At 40.7% G+C, this 21,214-nt stretch overlaps 2 protein-coding genes across 12 annotated transcripts in view; one reads left to right on the top strand and one right to left on the bottom strand.

Moving 5' to 3' along the window:
* Nucleotides 1-3,884, top strand: part of LOC124117872 (dnaJ homolog subfamily B member 6-like) — a 79,966-nt gene extending 76,082 nt beyond the window's left edge. For all 10 annotated transcript variants that reach the window (XM_048391074.1, XM_048391099.1, XM_048391103.1 and 7 more), the window contains one exon: nt 288-3,884. In XM_048391074.1, the coding sequence (XP_048247031.1) occupies nt 288-423 (136 nt within the window). In that variant the 3' untranslated portion in view covers nt 424-3,884. The remainder of the gene's footprint in view (nt 1-287) is intronic.
* Nucleotides 3,885-13,641: 9,757 nt separating this feature from the next.
* LOC124117874 (reversion-inducing cysteine-rich protein with Kazal motifs-like) overlaps nt 13,642-21,214 on the bottom strand; it is a 105,703-nt gene continuing 98,130 nt past the window's right edge. Inside the window, exons 23-24 of one of the 2 annotated variants that reach the window (XR_007219668.1) lie at nt 16,516-21,142; nt 13,642-16,409 (exon numbers count right to left, since the gene is read on the bottom strand). Coding sequence is in view for 1 of the 2 variants with exons in the window: in XM_046479908.2 (XP_046335864.1) it covers nt 20,921-21,142 (222 nt within the window). In the remaining variant the exon portion in view is untranslated. Of the gene's footprint in view, nt 21,143-21,214 lie in introns of both variants that reach the window. The other variant, XM_046479908.2, reaches the window with a different exon arrangement.

The following is a 21,214-nucleotide window of genomic DNA, read 5'->3' on the forward strand; positions in this document are numbered from 1 at the left end:
AATAGGTCTACGGCACCCCATGCTTCGCTCCACATGGGAATTCCAGGTCTGAAAGGTTCCCAGTATCCCATGGGGATTTCAGGGCACAATAGGTCTACGGCACCCCATGCTTCGCTCCACATGGGGATTCCAGGTCTGAAAGGTTCCCAGTACCCAATGCTTGTGGTAGTGGGTAACAAAAGAATCAAATTTTGGTTTAGATTAGATTGTTTACAGTCAACGTGTTACAGTTGTTTATTGCTGACTGTGGCCTAAAATAACAATAATTTGTTCATTCCCTGTTCCAGAGTTGTTGAGAATGGACAGGAGACGGTGTTGGTAGAGGAGGATGGGGTCCTCAAGTCCCGCATGGTGAACGGCGTGCAGCAGCTGGAGTACGGCGGTGGCAGCAGCGGCCGTGCTCACAACAGCATCAAGGCATGAACCACCCTCACTCACTCACACAGAGACAAATAGGAACACAATGGAGGATCTACCAGTATTCACGGTGCAAGGGATCTGTGTCACATGTGAACAGTCATCTGCACACGAATGTATAAGATTTGGGGAAATTTATTTGTGTTTTTATGTGAACTTTTGCACCTTTAAGGGTAGTATGAGCTGTCTATAAATTGGTTTCTTACAATATAAAGAACCATAGTTTGGTTTGATTCTCATCAGATCATGCGCAGACAGTTTTGCCATTTCTAAGTATGTATTTGTCAGTGGAAGGGTTAATATCTACTGAGGGGAGTAACTGTGACAAATCTTGCCATGTCCTGTCTGTGTGATGGTCTGTTAACCCTCTCTCTGTTAACAGCACAAGGGAATGTCCTCCCTACACATTTCAATGGGCTCTTCTTTGCAAAAGTGTTTCTTCAATTGTATGTGATAGTTGTCATGAAAACAGAATTTTCATATTTTTCTTGTTCAATTTTTTACCTTATTTAAATTACTTATAAATATATTTGCGCCACAGTTTTAAGCATTATTGTCTAATCAAAGTAAAAAGATATCTTGTGGCTATTTTCTTTGGAAATTGTTGTAATGGGACACTTTAGTTTATTTTACCAAAGATGATTTTCATTTGCTGTCATTTCTTGAATAATTCTTGTTATAATAAATGAAAGCATAGCGTTTGCTCTCCACCCTCCACGTATGAGACTGAATGAGTGACGTGTGACGAGTGACGTGTATTCCTCACCAGGGGCGGGACAGTCTGATAGCGGAACGATGCTCACAAGAGTTTATGCAGGGGGTGGGAATGATACATGTTGCTTCATTGATGTCTTCAGTTCCTGAAAAGCTAAACACATCCCAGGTGGATGTTTCGAAACGAAGTGATTACAGCTCCCTTCATTTTAATAAATGTCAAATAATAGATATTTTTAATACATAGTTTGTCTTTGGGATGAAAATTAAAGATTGATATCACGAACCTAAATATGAAGATATGACCTTGATCTTCCAGGTCAAGGTTAACTCAGGGTTAAGGTCGGCTGCAGAGATTCCCTGTTATATAGACATTGTTATTAGACAGATACCTTGTATATTGATGTTAAGATTGATGGTGGTTGTGATATAACAAAACAGGGGAATCTTGACAACCTGAAGACTGCTGAGAAGTTCCTTAACATTGGGAAAAGACATTTTGTTTGTGATCTGGAGATTCCATTCTAAATATTGTTTTGAAAAGATAGCAAATTAGAATTCAAATTGATATATCGTGACTTGCAGTTCTCAGCAGTCTGCAGGTTATGGGAAGTATAGCCTTGTTATAACAGTTTATGTCATAACAGCAGGATGGTTGCTTCTAACAGTGTCATTAAATATATATATGTTCTATTTTATTCCTTACTAAACTTGTCATAGCTTTGACATTTAGGTGGACCAGTCGCTGTCATATTGAGAGCAAAATTCTTACGACAAACGACCTCAGAAAACAAGTTCCAATTCTTGTTCGGCTTGTATCCAAAGGGAGGTAACTCCTTCAAGCAAGTTTATTTTCTGGTGTTGTTTGTCCGAGTCTGTGATTACTACACGGAGTGGTTAGTCCTGCAGTGTTGATATAATCTGCTCACCATTGTACATAGTTGTCAGCAGGGATGTTTCGATACAGCATTGTCCCCAATACGAGTTGCCGTAACGTGGCACAAGGGTTTTGTCATGGTGCAGTTGATACATAACATGTTCTAAAATTTACTGAAAAGATTCCTGATGTGTATTACATAACAGTTTGGGTATTTTGTATCGTATCAGGCCCCCAATGTTGCAGTATATATTGTCATGCTATATCTCTGTATCGATACACCCCAGCTATCCTATCAATGCTGCCTTCATAGACTGGTCTTGCTGACAAGATTTACCTCCTTTGAAATGGAGGTAAACAAATCTGATGTAAGATGGACAAGTTGAACATGCTATATATGATTTATGGCCTCTCTGTACAGTATTCTCATCATTGTTTATATCTACATGGCAGACAGCTCTTTAGTGACCCCCTTCACTCTGCGATCTTTTAGTAGTAGAAAAAAGGTTTTATTCTCATTACTGGGAAGATTTTACGAACTGACTTCTTGTCTGTCATTTGGGAAATTTGGTCAAGCGAGTGACCAGTTCGTTTGTGTTCCTGTAGTGCTGTAGATGGTGAATGGTATTTTCATGTAGTGTCAGATACTTGGCCCATCCTGTGTCCTGTAATCCTGTTTCCCTAACATCTTACAGCCAAGATTTGGTCCACTTCTCTGCTAGTGCTTCAGCAGTGTACAATCATTATGCTTGATAAGTGTAGTTCGTAATGTGCCTGTGTTTTTTATATTGTGGTAGTGGATATCATGCTTCAGACTCATAATTCGCGTAGCCACCTTGTCCAGATCACACGTGAAGCAGTCATACTGCAGTCAGAACCAGTGTCACCTTTCACAACCAACAGCCTTTGTTCAAAAAGCTTGAATTTACCCCACTGCCTGGATTGCAGGTTTAATGTAGTGATCACTGTGTCCTGTATGAACGAGGGAGATAGTTGTAAATGCCGCTTCAAGAAGTGTTCTTTATGCTTTAGTGTTCCAGTATTAGCCCACCAGCACCTGATGCTTGCTTCACTAGCTTCCTGTGGCTGTCCCATTACACTGACATTGTCATGTAGAATCCTCTGCTTGGAACATAATCACTTTTATCAATGAGATGTTTTGTGACAAATATTGTATGCTGTGAACAAGCTCCGCTGACCATCACTTGTAGAGACTGACACCAGTCGTAACATGTAATGGGTTAATACTCTGACTGGGAAAGGACATACTTGTTTTAGTCAAGGGCAGATGCACAGGAGGTGCTTGACCCAGAGATGAGGTTCAGACCTCCATGACTACATAGTTTGTGCACTGAATTGCCTCATCCCGAGATGAGGGAGCAATTATGTTTTAGAATTTTAGGTCCGAATTATGCCTCATTTTTTTGTGCCGACTTGACATATTTATCAAATATATGAATTAAAATATGTAAAAGAAAAATCCCCTTCTGAGCTATCCTGCTTTGTTTTCTGGTACAGATATTATAAACAAAACCATTTGAAGTCATCAGAAGTATTGACAGTGAAGGTAGTTTGAATGGTGGGGTCTATAGGATTCTCATCCTTGAACAAGACATCATGCACAGCTGGGTTGGTCTTGGGTCAGGGAGGTGTGATCCTTTGACAGCAGGTACATGCACAGCTTGGTGGAGGTCAGTCATGTCCCGATGCCTGCATCTGTGATGAGCCACAAGTGGAGCTATCCAGGCTTGAACACAACTGTATGCTTTCTGTGTGTAACTGACAGTGATTATGACAAGTGTAGCTTCGTCTGTACAATTTATGAGGTATGTCAAAGTAAACTATACATTTCAGAGAAATAAAGATTTCTTTGACACTTTTCATGTCTGTGATAATTTCTCAAATTATTTGTTCCGATTAGTATGGATTTGGTTTGGGAGTTGGTTTCAAAGACTCTTGACTTTGTGACACTGCAAGACGACATCCTCCTGAATTATTCTATCCTCGATTATCATGCATATTATCTTATTAAATTGCAATACTCAGGACCCAGGGATGAGAAAAGTCACTTTGTTGTTATGGACGCTTTTAGCTACATGATGGTGATAAACCGAGTCTGGACCAGATAATCCTATGATTGGCAGCAAACGTGATAAGTCAGCAAACGTGACCACCCGATCCTGTTAATTACATCATACAACAAGCATGGTTTGTTTGCTGAAGACTAATTCTTCAAACTTTGCAGTCACACACACACACACACACACATACATATGTGGTTGAATAAAAAAAGGGTTAAATTAAACTCAACCATGTTTCTATACAGGGGAGTGCATGTTGGTCTAAATATCTTGAACTGATACGTTTATTAACTGCCCGGCAAAAGAACGTATACACTTGAAAATTGGATTTGTCCAAAAACGTTACTAGTTTGAAAACTGTCTCCAAAACACTACATATTTAAGGTTCAAAACACAACTGTGATACCCATATCAAATACATCACCACTGAATAACCATTTCTTGTTTCATTTTTAGCCACCATACTTTCTTTTACCCAGCAGTTGATAAACAGTGTTGGTCTAAATCCCTTGAACATACATTTATGTCTAAGATGTGGCATACAGGAAAACGTTTTGGTTGAACTGTAGGTTTGCATGCACATCGTATGTCCTCTTTCATCAATAATGTTCTCACCCCCTTATCACACCCAGGGCTGAACCTGTCCCCAGTGTGCCATGCTTACCCCTTGGTACATTCGACCGCCTCCGTGGTCTAGTGGTAGAGCGTCCGCCCGGAGAGCGGAAGGTCTGCGGTTCGATCCCCGGCCGCGTCATACCAAAAGACGTTAAAAGATGGTACTTGTTGTTACCCTGTCTGGCGCTCGGCATTAAAGGGCTAAAACAAGGACTGGTCGGCTCGGAGTCAGTATACTGTGTCTGAGTGGGGTATTCATGTTAAACTGCGGCATGGTATCTCAGTGAGCTAGCACTATAAATCGGCATCATTCCGGACTAGCACAAGCAGCCACACAAACACACACACGTACATGCACGTCACTATATAAGTGCAATAATCGTGGACGCGACGTTAAACCCCATTTCACCTCACCTTGGTACATTCTAGTCCATTCTCGATCTTTTAAAGCTGGATTATTTCTGACGCTATGCAACGTTCACACGCACAATGACTTTCCTTATTACAGTGTGGGGCGTTGATCTAAAAGCCTGCAAGAAATGAGAGGACATTGCCTTGTATCATTGAAAGATGGACAGGTTTCTTTGACAACATGTATTTGTGTTCTGGTACCATTTAGTTGCTTCCATGATCTGTCCGGAGAGCAGAAGCCTCGATCCTTGGCCACGTCATACTAAAAGACGTGAAAGGATAGTACTTGTTACCCTGCCTGGCGCTCGGCATTAAGGGGATAAAACAAGAGTTGGTCGGAATAATGGTTCGGAATGGAGTGTCTCAGTGGGCTAGCACTATAAAGCACACGCTCGCACGCACATCGAGACCATTTTGACGCCGCACTCAGCAATATTCAAGCTATATGACGGTGGTCTGCAAATAATCGAGTCTGGACCAGACAATCCAGTGATTGACATCATGAGCATCGATCTACGCAATTGGGATACGATGACATGCATCAACCATGTCGGCGAGAATGACCACCCGATCCCGTTAGTCGCCTCTTACGACAAGCAGTCCCCTTTCACGGCAGGCATGGATTGCTGAAGACCTATTCTACACACACACACAAGCACACACACACACCGCACACACTTTAGTTTACATATAAAGCGGGGAACTGTGTTGATGTTGAGAAAGCAAGCACATGGCATAAAAACTTGCGACAATGGCAATCACACAGACGGGCGTCTCTGTTATTTGTGAAGTTCGGGGTTGGTCGTTAAGGTAGACTTAAGTTGCTTCCACTTTTGAAAATCTCATGACTACTACCTTCGGTGATTTTCTCAGCGAGAAGGTAGTTAAAGCGACTTGTACCACAAACAGCTTGACTGTAATCAACACAGCCTGTTCTAGCTCCCTTCAACATATACGAGGGCTGGTAAAAAAAACAAAAAACTACAACTGTGAAAGTGTTTTCAATTTTATGTTTTAACATACTATCCCTGCTTTTCAATACACTTCTCATACCGATAGTGAACCTTTTCAATCCAGTCAGGAGGTTTTCTGAAGCCACCCCTTCACGGCAGCAAGGAAAGGATAGGTCAACTTTACTAGATCAGATCCGTCTGTCATTATAATTTAGTAAATAAAAAACATTTAAAAAAACATAATAGTCGACCAGATATATGTTTTAATGGTCGTATTTTGGGTGTAGACGTTCGTATTTGTAGACGTCGTTGAAAATTTACCCCGCCCGGAAACTTAAACTCCTCACCGCGATAACCCATTCACGCACTGTTCTCAGAAATAGCTTAGAAATAACTGGTTAGCACATCGTGTACAGATTATTCTGGAATGGTTTGCCTGCCCTTAAGCGCCTGCGCTCCTCTATCATGTAATTGGTATAGTAAAAATTTAAGGGGGAACTTTGGTGATTTTCCGTTCGAATGTAGTCATTAGCAAACTTTTTCAAATTTCGCAATGATGGCATTCCCATGGTCATAAACAGAAATATTAACGTTACTACATTTCGGGTTAGAGGGCAAATTTAAAGATTCTTGTAATGGCCGCCCCCACACTGACATGTAACCTTAGGTGTCGTCTGAAGGAGCTACAAGGGACGTAACTCGTTTCCAACTGGTTCCAAGTTCAGCGCTTTCAGTCAGACAGGAGCACGGTCAATTTACTAAACTGAATTACTTCCCTTGAACTTTACCTCATGGGATAAAATCGATTGAATTGTCTCCCTTTGACCGTGAAAAAATAATAAACATATTCAAGAAATTATATAGATCTAAACCTGTGTAAACCTTCGAACATTTGCATTATAGTATCGGGATCCCTTTTGCCCGAGACTGAATGGAAAAGATACGCACTTGTTTTAGAATAAGAGCGATTTAAGGACTGATCGGAACCCATGGTTTATATTTTATTACTTGAAATTTGTCAATAGTTAGATTTTTAATAATTATGATATGACTTTATGGTCATGGTTTCTTTTTTACGGAAGCCCATTAGGACCATATTGGTATTTTGTTTTTTTTCTCTTTTAAAAGTCGTTTTTGCGAATCCTTTTCCACAGACGTGTTTAAATTTCGGTTTTAGGGTGGAGCTTGCTCTCAATAGTCGACCCGACACGTGTAAATTATCAAATATTTGATATGCATCGCCAAAGACTTGAAAAGTTATTCTGCCATAAGAATCTAGTTACGGTGCCCTCTGAAAAATCTTGGAGGTGAGAAGCTCGATAATACGCAAGGACGCCTCATCAACGTCACCAATACCTCCTCAGCCGTAAGTATGTTTGCACTGTCGTTTTAACATTAAATTACCCCTAGATAGGGGTACCACAAATCTGTAAAACCCTTATTAGGGTTAATACTACATATTGGCATGTCGTCCGTTATCCATCTGATGGTAAATAGTGTATATTTCGACCAAATAACCTTCAAACTAGCAACAAGTAAGGGAGTATACTTTGCATATACTTGGTACCTTTTTCTTTAAAACAAATATTGGAATCTGTTCGCTTTTTTTGACAAAATAAGTAACATATATATTTCATAATTTTTGTGAATTAAAATATATGTGTTTTTTATTTATAGTACTATATTTTTTACAAATTAAGTTAATAAAAATAAGGAAAAGTATATATTGTCTAAAGCGTTCCTAAAATATTTCATCGGCGCTACTGTTTGATGCTGAATGCGCGTCAATGTGTCTTGATTTCGGGTGAAATTTTGCGCGGGAAAATAGTGACAGTTAACTGGTGTATGGAATTTGGGACGAACAAATAAGAAGTGTGACCATGAAAAAAAGCTCGTATGAGTTATCTCCCTTGGTATAGCTGAAAACGATGACAGTGCTCGCGTTTTCAAAACGCTGGATAATTCTGTCGAACCCGTTGTCACACAGTTATGGCCAAACTGTTTTAGGGATACTTCGGTTGCCCATACCCACGTAACCCCTGAGGTGTGGTACTCTGGTGAGCATCCGGAGTAGAATAGGTCTTCAGCAACCCATACTTGCTGTTAAATGTGACTATGCTTGTCGTAAGAGGCCACTAACAGGATCGGGTGGTCAGGCTCGCTGACTTGGTTGATGCATGTCATCGTATCCCAATTGCGTGGATCGATGCTTATGATGTCAATCACTGAATTGTCAGATCAAGACTCGATTATTTACAGACCGCCGTCATATAGCTGGAATATTGCTGAGTGCGGCGTTAAACAACAAACAAAGCTGCCTCCAAGTGACGTCATCAGCTAATTAGTTTTAGTCATTGATTCAGTACGTGTGTTCGATTAGTATAATTTGAGCGACCCGAGTCAAACAAGGTTACCATATTTCTGGCAACCAGAGTTAACATGTTTCACCCTGAGTTTACCAGTGTCAATCAATGGTAACTCGGAAATAAAACGCATAAAATGCAACCTTAGTTGAGATGAGGTGAGGTGAGGTGAGGTGAGGTGAGGTGAAATGGGGTTTAACGTCGCGTCCAAGATTATTACACTTATATAGCGACGTGCATGTACGTGTCTGTGTGTGTGTGGCTGCTTGTACTAGTCCGGACTGATGCCGATTTATAGTGCTAGCTCACTGAGATACCATGCCGCAGTTTAACATGAATACCCCATTCAGACACCGTATACTGACTCCGAGCCGACCAGTCCTTGTTTTAGCCCCTTAATGCCGAGCGCCAGAAAGGGTAACAACAAGTACCATATTTTAACGTCTTTTGGTATGACGCGGCCGGGGTAGAACCGCGGACCTTCCGCTCTCCGGGCGGACGCTCTACCACTAGACCACGGAGGCGGTATTAGGTGAGATGAGGTGAAATTGGAATTAACGTCGCGTCCATGTTTATTGCACTTATATAGCGTTGTGTGTGTGGGGGGGCGGGGGTGTGTGCGTGGGCGAACGCTTTAACCACTAAGCTACCCGACGGCCCCTACTTCAAAGGCTATTATACCGTTGTTAATTCAGGGTGTACATTGAGGACAGAGTGTCAGTATCTTAATCCCTTCAATCTCTTCTATTGTTTATGGCCATTTTGACAGACTGATTGGTGACGTGAGTTTAACAGTTTGTTGTGAGGTGAGGTGAAATTGGGTTTAACGTCGCGTCCAAGATTATTACACTTATATAGCGACGTGCATGTACGTGTGTGTGTGTTTTGCTGCTTGTACTAGTCCGGACTAATGTCGATTGATAGTGCTAGCCAACTGAGATACCATGCCGCAGTTTAACATGAATACCCCACAGTATACTGACTCCGAGCCGACCAGTCCTTGCTTTAGCCCCAAAGCCAGAAAGGGCAACAACAAGTACCATCTTTGAACGTATTTTGGTATGACGCGGCCAGGGATGGAACCACGGACCTTCCGCTCTCCGGGCTGACGCTCTACCACTTGACCACGAGGCAACCTTAGATATACGAGGGGTGTCCCATAAGTTTCCGGCCTCCATAAGTAATTTGCGATTTATAATAGGCTGGGTGAGGCAGGATCTTGAAACCACATTCATGTGCAGCGCTCACTGCTACTTCGGCGGTGTGAACTGGTGCGTTTTCCTGGAGGAGCCAGACACCTCGGCTTAGTTTACCTCTGCGCTTTGCTTTGATTTCATTACGCAATCTGCGCAATTCATCTGCATAATAAGCACCGTTAATGGTGGAACCCTTCTGTAGATAATCTATCATGATTACGCCCGCGGAGTCCCAGAAAATGGAGGCCATGACCTTGCCACTGAAAGATGTGCTTTTGAACTTTTTGGGTGTTGGTGACGTCACATGCTTCCATTGTATGCTCTGACTTTTTGTCTCTGGGTCAATATGATGAACCCAGGTTTCATCCTGAGTAACAATATGAGCCATGAAAGCACGTGGATCTCTCCGAAAATCTTCCAGAAGCTGTTGACTAATCATGACCCTCTGACGTTTTTGTTCTTTAGTCATCACTGGGCACCCAGCGGGCAGACACCTTGTTCTTGTGTAAATGTTCATGGATTATTCGTTCCACTGATGTTTTACTCATGTCATGTGTAGTAGCTAACTGTCTAACAGTTACTCGTCTGTCCTGCATTATTGTATCAAGAACAGCTGCAACTTCATCTTGGGTAGTCACTTCACAAGGGCGACCAGACCGTGGTTCGTCTTCAGTGCTGCGTCTGCCCCTTGTAAATTCAGCACACCACTGTTTGACCGTACTATACGAAGGAGCATTGTCACCTAATGTTTGTCATTATGAATTTGCTTTGGCGTTAACATTTTAAAATGTAGATCCTTAATAACGACTCTACATTCGGTCCATTTTTTCCAAAAGTGAGGGGGTCATGCTGTTTGATAGCAATTTATAGGAACTTGTTGCACGTGGGATTCATGTTTTGCATGTCATCCACGTGCAGAGATACTGTTCTAGCAACAGGTGCAGTTTGGTTGAGTTTGGGCTATCCGTTCATGTTGAGGCCGGAAACTTATGGGACACCCCTCGTACACCTCGTCATAAATATCGCACCACCAACTTTTTTCACTAAGTAAAACGGGATCTTCAACCTCATAAACATGGTGCTTAGAAAAACACATTAAACTGTTTATATGGCCTCATGTGAGCGTTCAGTGAGAAAATTTACAACACAAGACCGAATTTGAGCACTAATTGAGGGTTTAATTGTAGCAAACTAAAGTTCACTAAAATCACCGTGAAATAAGTATGGCTGCCGGAGTCGTTACAACAGACACACAACACAGTTCACATTTCATTAATATTGAACACACTAGTGAGGTCCACAATGACTGGCTAACTCAGTATCTGGTGTAACCGCCTCGCACTTGGATAACAATTTCTACACGCCGTCTCATGCTGGTCACCAGACGTCTGAATCTCTGTTGGGGGATCTGCTGCCACTCATCATGCAATGCATGGGTCAATTCCTGAAGGTTCTGAACTGGAGGATCCCTTGCTCTCACCCTACGTCCCAAAATGTCCCACAAATGCTCAATAGGATTAATGTCTGGACTTCTGGCCAGGGTAGTGTCTCAATGGCGTTGTGTTGGAGATGCTGAACAACCGCTCGAGCACGATGAGGTCTGGCATTATCGTCCATGAAGACTGGACGTGTGGCGAGAGCATGGTTATCGAACTGAGGCACAACAGCACCGTCCAGGATCAAGTTCTGGTACCTCTGTCCATTCAGTGTTCCGGGAACTATGATGAGGTCAAGTTTACAATCGTAGGAACAACCCCCCCCCCCCCCCCCCCCCCACATGACGGATCCACCCCCAAATGGAACATCAGCTTGAATGTTCCTCTGATCATATGCTGTGCCTCTCTGCCTCCAAACTCGTGCCCTCCCGTCTGTATGATGCAGCAAAAATCTGCTTTCATCGGACCAGTGGATCCTTCTCCATGTACTCAGGTTCCAGGGAGCACGTGCTTGGCACCAGGCTAAACAGGCATCACTTTCACTTCCTATATATTTGTACAGTCCGCCACCTTTTGAATTTCGTTATGAATATTCAAGAGTAAAGCTAAGAGACCCGTACAACCAGTGTTTTGGTTGTAAATAATACAGCTAACCAGCTTCAGACGCAGAAGGATTAGTGATGTCATTTGGTTGTGACATCATGGCAACCGATGACATCACAATGGTTAGCAAAGCATTTTGATGCAATTCATTGAATCGATACCTACCATGAGATAACGCTTGTTATTACTCTCCCGTGAAAATATCACCCGTTTGATAACAATCCACCCACATTGTGTAATAACATCACGTGCAGACGGGACGACTTTTGACATCAGCAGCTGGTCATCGTGTTCAGATATAGCAGCTGCTCATTCGGGTGGGGGTTTCGGAAGCCTTGTGCAGCTGTACTACTGTAGATAGATACGACTGTTTTTTTATTTAAAAAAAACCCCACCAGAAATACATATAGACACTACGCATATATCCTAAAACTGCATTATTGTTATACTTTCCCCTTTAAACTTTCCGCCCGACACATAGTAGCCGTTTTCGCCAAATGCGGTGCCGTTTTCGCCAGAGAAATCGTTGACGTTTTACTGAGGTGCCGTTTTAGCCTGCACCCCTTTACATGAATCAGAGACCATATATCGGTATATGGTCTCTGCATGAATATTTCCGTGACTTTTTGCAGTTGCCAGTGATCTATCGCAGAACATGTTAAATACGTTTGAACAAAAGTAAACGGACTCTCATTTATGTAGGTTCAGAGCATCACTAAAAAACGGAAGTATCTTTTCAAACGATCATGTAAGTGTTGTAAATGAGAGTAGCGCCCCTTTGGCCAAGTGGACAGCCGTTAGAAGTGATGCTGTCTCGTGATAATTTCATGCTCTGAAACTGAACACCCTACAGGTATCTCAGCAATGGTGTTTATTAATAAGCCATACCCTGCAGTCATCTCAGCAATGGTGTTTATTAAGCCAACACCCTGCTTACATCTCAGCAATGGTGTTTATTATGCCAACACACTCAATACATCTCAGAAATGATGTTTATTAAGCCGGTACCTTACAAACAGATCAGCAATAGTGTTTACTTAGCCGGTACCTTACATACATCTCAGCAGTGGTATTTATTAATAAGCTGATACCTTGCAGTCACCTCAGCAATGGTGTTTATTAAGCTGGTACCTTACAAACATCTCAGTAATGGTGTTTATTGAGCCAACACCTTTCATACATCTCAGCAGTGGTGTTTATTAAGGCAGTACCTTTAAAACATCTCCGCAATGGTGTTTATTAAACCAACACCTTACATACATCTCAGCAATAATGTTTATTAAGGCGGTACCTTTAAAACATCTCCGCAATGGTGTTTATTAAACCAACACCTTTCATACATCTCAGCAATGGTGTTTATTAAGTTGGTACCTTTAAAACATCTCCGCAATGGTGTTTATTAAAGCAACACCTTACATACATGCAATGGTGTTTATTAAGCCGGTACCTTGTAGTCATCTCAGCAGTGGTGTTTACTGAGCCAACACCTTTCATACATCTCAGCAATGTGTACATGTATGGCTGAAGTTGTGTTTGTGAATTTCCACAAACAATGGCAGACATATCCAAATGCAGAGATATCTTTCCTGCATCCAATTGTATGCACATTAAATCCATTGCAATATTCAACACTCAGAGCCCGGTTGCAATATAGTGACAAAACCCTTTCCATATCCAATAGAAATCGCTGCATAAAGCAGAGTCGATTGTACTATTCCAACTATATCATGAGCATGTGTTTGTGAATCACTATCAAATAGCAATGACACCAGGTGTTTGCAAAAGGGTGAGCCCCACTGATGGCACTATCACAAACACATGCAAAGGCAAGTCAATTGTTCACAACTTGCAAAACACCTTCACCACTAGGACAGCCCCAGCCCCAGCGCCAGCCCCAGCCCCAGCCCCAGTTAGGTGTTCATCTTTCAAGATATGGTCACTTCGCTCATCAGAAGACACAACTGAAACACACAGGTAGAAACTGTATGGATTTTATTGTCCTGTTTTAACGAGAACTGTACAATTGTGAGGAGCAACATGGAGGATAAAACAGACATTACTATGTACACAAGTCAAATGATCATCAAGTATAAATGCAACAAACACGCAGAGGTGACGCACGACTTGCATAGCGATACACTGTAACCTCTGTACTCGTGACTAGAACAGGAACCACACACGATAATACTCCACGTCTCACTCACTCACTCACTCCCAGATCTCATCTCATTTGCATATTCCCATAACGAGGCTCACATTTAAAAGTATGGGAGTTACGATGACCTTAGCGCTAAGATAGCTTGGTATAAAGGACACCCTGGACCTGTTCCACAAACCATCTTAGCAGTATGACATTCATAAGCCTATAGTAAAGTATGGGAGTTTACAGCTGTAGCGCTAAGATAGCTTGTTGCAAGGGACCCTCCCGGGGCCTACTCGTAAAAAAGTAATCTTAGCACTAAGCCAATGTAACTCTCATACATTAACAGAGTACAACAGTTGTAGTGATAAGACTCCTCTAACCAAACAAAGACTTACAACAGTTGTAGCACTAAGATTTGTAATATCCTACATAATAACAAAAATGACCAAACATTGTTGCAATAAGACTATACTATAACATTGCAACAACTTGGTCTGTGTTATAGTATAGGATAACCCTAGTCTCCTAGCAACAATTTTGTAAGTATGCAGTTTTAGCATCTACCACAACATAAACCTGCAAAACGTGGGTCATACAATCTCAGCACGAAGACCCTACTTCTATTTCAAAGTTCCACATCAGGCCTTGCACCAAGAACCAAATTAAGTCTTAAGAATCCATCAAGGAATACTTAACAAAATATCTAAAGTCTAAGTCTAAAGGAAAGACATTTATCGCAATTTCAAATTTAATTCATGGCTTAATCTGACTAGGGTTTCAGTGCCAGAATGAGTTTGGATATATTCAGACTGACATTCAGTGACAGAATGAGTTTGGATGCATTCAGACTGACATTCAGTGACAGGCGTCTTCTATAACTCACTACCATTCTGAATACCTGCACAAATCTGTACTAGCATCACATCTTCGTCAACAGTTCTCCAGCGTGTGCTGCTACATCCCTCCCTGGGGGAACATAGTGTACGCCAGCTGGAGAAGTGCAGACTCGGATGTTTTGTAAATCCAGAAATATTTTGACCTGATCCTGGATGTGATACATGCGTTTTCCCCTCAACCCGAGACATATGCAAATGAGATGCTATCAGCTTTGTTATACATTTACAAGAAACACAACTTGTAGTGGAAGTCACCTTTCAAATGTCGTTAAACTACAACCGGCTAAGTGTTTGTTCATTCTGTCTCACTGATTTAGAAATGTGAATTCAAAACAAGGACTTGGTGATGATAATAATTCACCAAGCTATGTAGATCTTTCAATAATCTAAACTCTAGTCTTTCCAGCCACTCCTGTACACACTAGGCCTACAATAATCAAGGACGATAATGCTTAAAAAAATAAAAGAACTGGTTCTCAGGCAATGACTTTTGAAAATATAGTGCGGTTTGGAGGTGATTTTCTTTTGCTCCCTACATAAACAAGCGTACAAACTCCAATTGCCGCCATGACCATAACATGAGATACGCAGTAAAGCAGTGCGCTTGTAAAGGGAAGTAACTGCGTGCTATATTGGATCAAATTGTTTTAAAGTATTAGAATTTTTATTTTTTTTCTGCAAATTGAAAATGATGATGTGGGTGGTGCCTGAGAACCAAGACGATTATTTTTTTTAGCTTAATGTAGCAACATGTGGCCTTGTAGAATGACAACGCAATAAGTGGTGGTCCTAATGCAGGATAAAATCTACCCAATGTGAACACATTGCCGGCTTTTCCTAAATGGAAATAATTCAACAGTTGCCATGGTTACAGAATATCAATGCCATGTACAACTTACAAAGTCTCTCCATTGTAATGTCTGGCACGTTTCCTCAGTTGTTGTCCTACTTGTGTGAATGCACATTGTGGTAATACTAGTTGGTCGGTGTTCACGTGTGTATCACAAATAGTCCAAGAGCATATCTGAACACAATACACAGAGAGATTAACACTATCATTCAACTCCGCCTCTGTCACCTGGCCAAGGGTTGAAGTAGGCTGTGCCCAATGAATGACAATGAACCAACCCATGTCCACCTTGTTATGGCAAACAACATGACACTTGAATGAGAACAAATATAATCAGTGGAAACCCAATTCCATTTGTCCTACCAGTAACAAAATTCCATGCATGTTTATAAATACAGTGACTGTAACGTCCACAAAACACACGCACACTGAGCAGTTTGCGCTCAGTATGCCTTGTCACACATAATAAATTACACCTGAATATAGCTCTCCCACCCCATACAATGCAGGTACCCGCCCACCCCATAAACAAACTTTAAAACATTCAAACAGCGGATTGTAATAATGCCCATGTTCCTTTTCACAATGCAAAAAAATATAAATAACAAGCCCATAGGACATTTCGTCATGCAGACAACAACATATCCGCAAATTCCAAATTCCACCTCCCTTATAAGGGAAGTATTTCCGCATGCCAGTTACAGCTATATTTCCCAACCAAATTTTATGTCCAGCATCTTTTATTTCACCTCCCTGACAAAGATCCTATTTCCCCTATATTCTATTATTTCCCCTTCCCACCTAGGATCCTATTTCCCCATATATCATGATATATTATTATTTCCCCTTCCCACCTAGGATCCTATTTCCCCATATATCATGATATATTATTATTTCCCCTTCCCACCTAGGTTCCTATTTCCCCATATATCATGATATATTATTATTTCCCCTTCCAACCTAGGATCCTATTTCCCCATATACTATTATTTCTCCTTCCCACCTAGGATCCTATTTCCCCATTTATTATTATTATTTCCCTGTCCCAACAACAATCCTATTTCCCCATGCCACTTCCAGCCATAATTCCCTGCACAGTACATGTATGAAAAGACAACTATTAGTTTATTTATCTTGCAGCGCCAAAGATAAATTATCACACAAACAAAAACAGCACAAAAACAATGTATAAAAGACACAAAAATGCTGATAAAAAATTGTCTCGTTTTTTTTTGTCATCTTGGTTAATTACATTTCAACTGATTGTCACAGACATAGTGAGCACACTCACTCAACCACAACATAGCACTTTGAGTACACAGCAATCTGTACAGGGGGTACAACACAGCCATTGTGTTGTACAACATCAACTGTTTGGTATTTTTAGAAGTTGGTAGGTAACAATACTTAATACAAGTACAATGTTGTACAATATAGCCATTGCTTTGTACAATATAGTCACTGTGTTGTACAATATAGCCATTGCTTCGTACAATATAGTCACTGTTGTACAATATAGCCATTGCTTTGTACAATATAGTCACTGTGTTGAACAATATAGCCACTGTGTTGTACAATATAGTCACTGTGTTGTACAATACAGCCATTGCTTTGAACAATAAAGCCATTGTATGGTACAACATGACCATTGTCAAGATTCCATCATGTTGTATAACCTGCCATTGACCTGTAGAACATGACTACAGGATTGTACAACATGACCACTGTGTTATACAAGATTGTTGTATAACCTGCCATTGACCTGTAGAACAGGACCATTGGACTGTACAACATAGCCATTGTGTTATACAACATACTGTTGTGTCATATAACATGCCATTGGATTGTACAACATTGCCATTGTGTTATACAACATACTGTTGTGTCATATAACAAGCCATTGGATTGTACAACATGCCATTGTATTTGCAGCAAGGCAGTTAGCTACAGCAGAAGTAGGCAGGACTATGAGAAGGTGGGTGGAGGGGACAAACCAAACAGGTGTTAGGGTCGTAAGAAACAGTTAACATAAAAGATGGATTACAGTTTTCAAAAGGGAGTCAAAAGTGGATAATTAATTAACAGGTATAATTATTAAACAAAATCAAGGTCCCACCCCAGGAATCTGCCATTTAATTTAGAAAGCTCAAAATGCATTTGACTGTTAGAATTTGACAATGTACTACTGTGAAATATTTTTACATTATGCCCCGGTTCCAAATGCTCACAAAATGTTGACTATAGATTCAAGAAACATGTCGGGACTGGGCACATCTGATCCACCTGTCGCCCTTGATGTCACACAACCCTCTGGTCTGACATTATGCTTGTTGTGAAGCACAACAGTAACCGCTACCTTTGTGAGTCTAACGTACACTGCAAGTTTTCAATACCACAAGTCGAACATTTCCAATTTGTAAGACAAAGTCAACAACTAAAGCGTCAAAGCATGAGTTCCCTGCCTTGTGACAGTCTGGCCGCCAGTCACTGTTGTAAACCGAGGTCACACGCATGCACAGGCTGACCAGAACACTGCAAAGGGAGGTAACTCTATGAGAGTCATGGCAGGCCATGGTCTAAACTATTTAAATATTATTGTGGTTTGTCAAGCTGTCTCACTTCATAGTTTATCCTTCAGAAAACGTATCTTGAAGCCAACACAAGAATTTAAATATAAAGCATGATTGGAACTAGAGCAAGCAATTATCTTTGGCATGATAAGGAAATACAATGACTGTAAATATTTCCGACCGAAACCCATGCTTCAAATTTTGCCTGGGTTAGGGCAACATAACCCTTACCCAAACACTACACAAATAATTTCTTAATACTTCTTGCCAGGGTTAGGATTTTTGTAAATGTCGAGGCAGGGGTTACGGGCAGAAGTTTTACTAAATGATTTACACACTGAGTAAAACTGAAAACACTCACTCACTCATAAGTCTATCACTACCGATACAATCCATTTGGCGGCAGCATTTTAGTAGTCTTGGCAATATTTGGTGTCGTTAATGATTGAAACAAAACAGATTCAAAAACAAAGTATAAATCTTACAACCATCGTAACAAGTATCCAGAACTGTTGGTTTGGGTTAAATTATGCAATAACACAAAATCATGAAAGATAAATATAAAGCAACAAACAAAAAGGAGTAATAGCAACAAGCACACATAGGCTGGGGTCCGGGGGGTACGCCGACCGAAATAGAATTATGCCATTCAAGAACAGAACTATTCTCTAATGGTGAGTCATCCCAGCAACATACAACACTCTGGCATTATTTAATTACTCTTTTGTTTACACAAACAATGTATTAAAATGATAAAAAGATTTCAGTTTTCTGTGAATGGACAGTGTTTTCCTGGAAGTATTATTAAATGAAATTGTCCAAATTGGAGTGACGTACATTAGAAGTAGTTCTGTTCAGATCAATACACTGCATTCCATTGGCCAATATTCAGGTTGACATGGTAACCAATCTAATGAGATTCACAAAAATATATCTCTGATACATGTCTGCTAATTCTATGACCTTGTTACCATGGTTATTAAAAATCTAAGGTAATTACTTTAGCAAGTACCACTAGTGCAGAAGAACTAGAGTTGATTTTGATTCAGTTTTCATAATACAAACGGTTGTCACCATGGGAATAATGGAAAGCAAACGGTTAAAAAACTATGGTTACAGAAAGAAGAACCATAGCAACAGTGATAACCATGGCAACAAAGACAAAAAACATGGCAAAAGGTGTTGCTTTGTACATTACACTAAGTAAACAATGAATATACCTTTCTAACACACATTCACACACTCAAACCTGAAACATTCACACATTCACACACACAAACTTCACACATTCACAGCAGTCAGTAGGGTAGGATTAACATAATTTACTAGGGTTAGGATTATTACACAAGAGTTAAAGGTGAGATGCAATTTTTCGTTGTTCTTGCATTTTCCTTAGGGGAGTAGAATTTAAGAGATCACATCAACCGTATGACAACCGAGACATAGATCTGATATGTGGTAAGTAGTTTTAGGAATACTGATTCTTCAACAGATACTGTCAACATGGGGACAGGTCAATACAGGTGTGGGTTGCTCTCATAGTCAGATAAATCATGGTAGAATTGTCTCCCCTTACACCATCTACCACCAGGGGATACAGTGATGCTGGGACAGTTATTTATTGTTCATCTTTAAAATGTTAACTCACTAATGTATCAGGTCAAGTAAGGGAAGCTACATGGTATAAATAACTGAAAAAAAATCAAAATGTATAAAAAAAATAATTCTAAAAAAATAAAATAAATGACATCAAATTTAATGTGGGGTAAGGGGAGACAACTCCTCATAGCACTAAATATGCCACTACGACGGAAAGTAAAGACATATATACATCCCATAATACAGAACGAGCACACAGACTGAAATATCACATACTGACGGTCAACAGCTACCTCTAGAGTATAGCTTCTCGTTAAGGAGACCTTTGGTACATCGCAATATATCGTTATAGCAATATCTCCAGTGTAGGGGTATGTGAGGCCATATGACGCCTCCTGAGAACTACTATCACTTCCAATCATTCTACATCCCCAACAACCTTCACACAGAAACATCACATGACCACTTGAAGAGTCATATGACTGAGTTCATAAATGTCGCCTGGTCACTTGTGTAACACGACTACTTAATGTCTCATGACAATGTAACTTGGCGATTCACACGACCATTTGTAGAGTCACATGACAATTTCACATGACAACTTGTTTCGAAGTCCAGAGCGGAAGATTCGTCATTTTGCCACACTGCAGGACATCGTCCCGAAAGGTCCTGTTTTGGCACAACATCTTCTTACGGTGTTCAAAGAACGCTGTATTTCTCCTCTAAAGCTACAAAACTGTCACCACTTGTACTAGTGCCCTTTCTCTGACTGAACACATTTTACAAAATGTGAATGTTTTTCACATGACAGCCCACCATTTTAATATATGGCAAGCTTCACATGACTCTAATCCCTGAATTTGAATGTGCAGATCCTTAAGGTAACCTTTTTCAGAGGGTCTGTTAGGGTTTTCTCCATTGATGAACTGTTTCCTTCAACTTGCTGTGTAAGTTTTTCTCCCAAACAGACCCTTAACTATAGATCACATTTGTCTTTGACCAGAATTTTTTCATCATCCATTCCTCCAAGAAATGGACAAGGCTAAAGAAGAAACACCTTCAATAAAAAACACCAGGTGTCGTTTAGATGGTTGCTTAGCAACATTGTTTGTTGGCATCATGGTCACAACTTCAAATAATGTTGTATTTTTTCAAACATGGAAACAAAAATAGAATTTTTGAGATTCTTAGAGTCATCACAACTTTGTTCGTGTGACTATTAATGTTAGTATTGTCATGGCAACCAGAACTGATAAGGAGGCAGGAGACAAGATGGCTGCAGTGTTGACACGGCCGAGACGCGGAGCTCTCATTGGGGCAAGGAGTAAAGGGGTCAAGGTCAGGTAGGACATCAGCGTCGGACTTCCTGTTCGAATGAGATCCTCCAACCTCCGAGCTTCGCTAATGCAAGCTTCAACCTGCAGAGAAAACCAAACACATCAGCATCGCATTGGTTGTTGCTATCAGATCAATTTTGAGATTGAACGAAT

This window comes from Haliotis rufescens, unplaced genomic scaffold, assembly GCF_023055435.1.
Source record: "Haliotis rufescens isolate VD_foot unplaced genomic scaffold, xgHalRufe1.0.p SCAF_10, whole genome shotgun sequence".
Classification (NCBI taxonomy): Eukaryota; Metazoa; Mollusca; class Gastropoda; order Lepetellida; family Haliotidae; genus Haliotis; species Haliotis rufescens.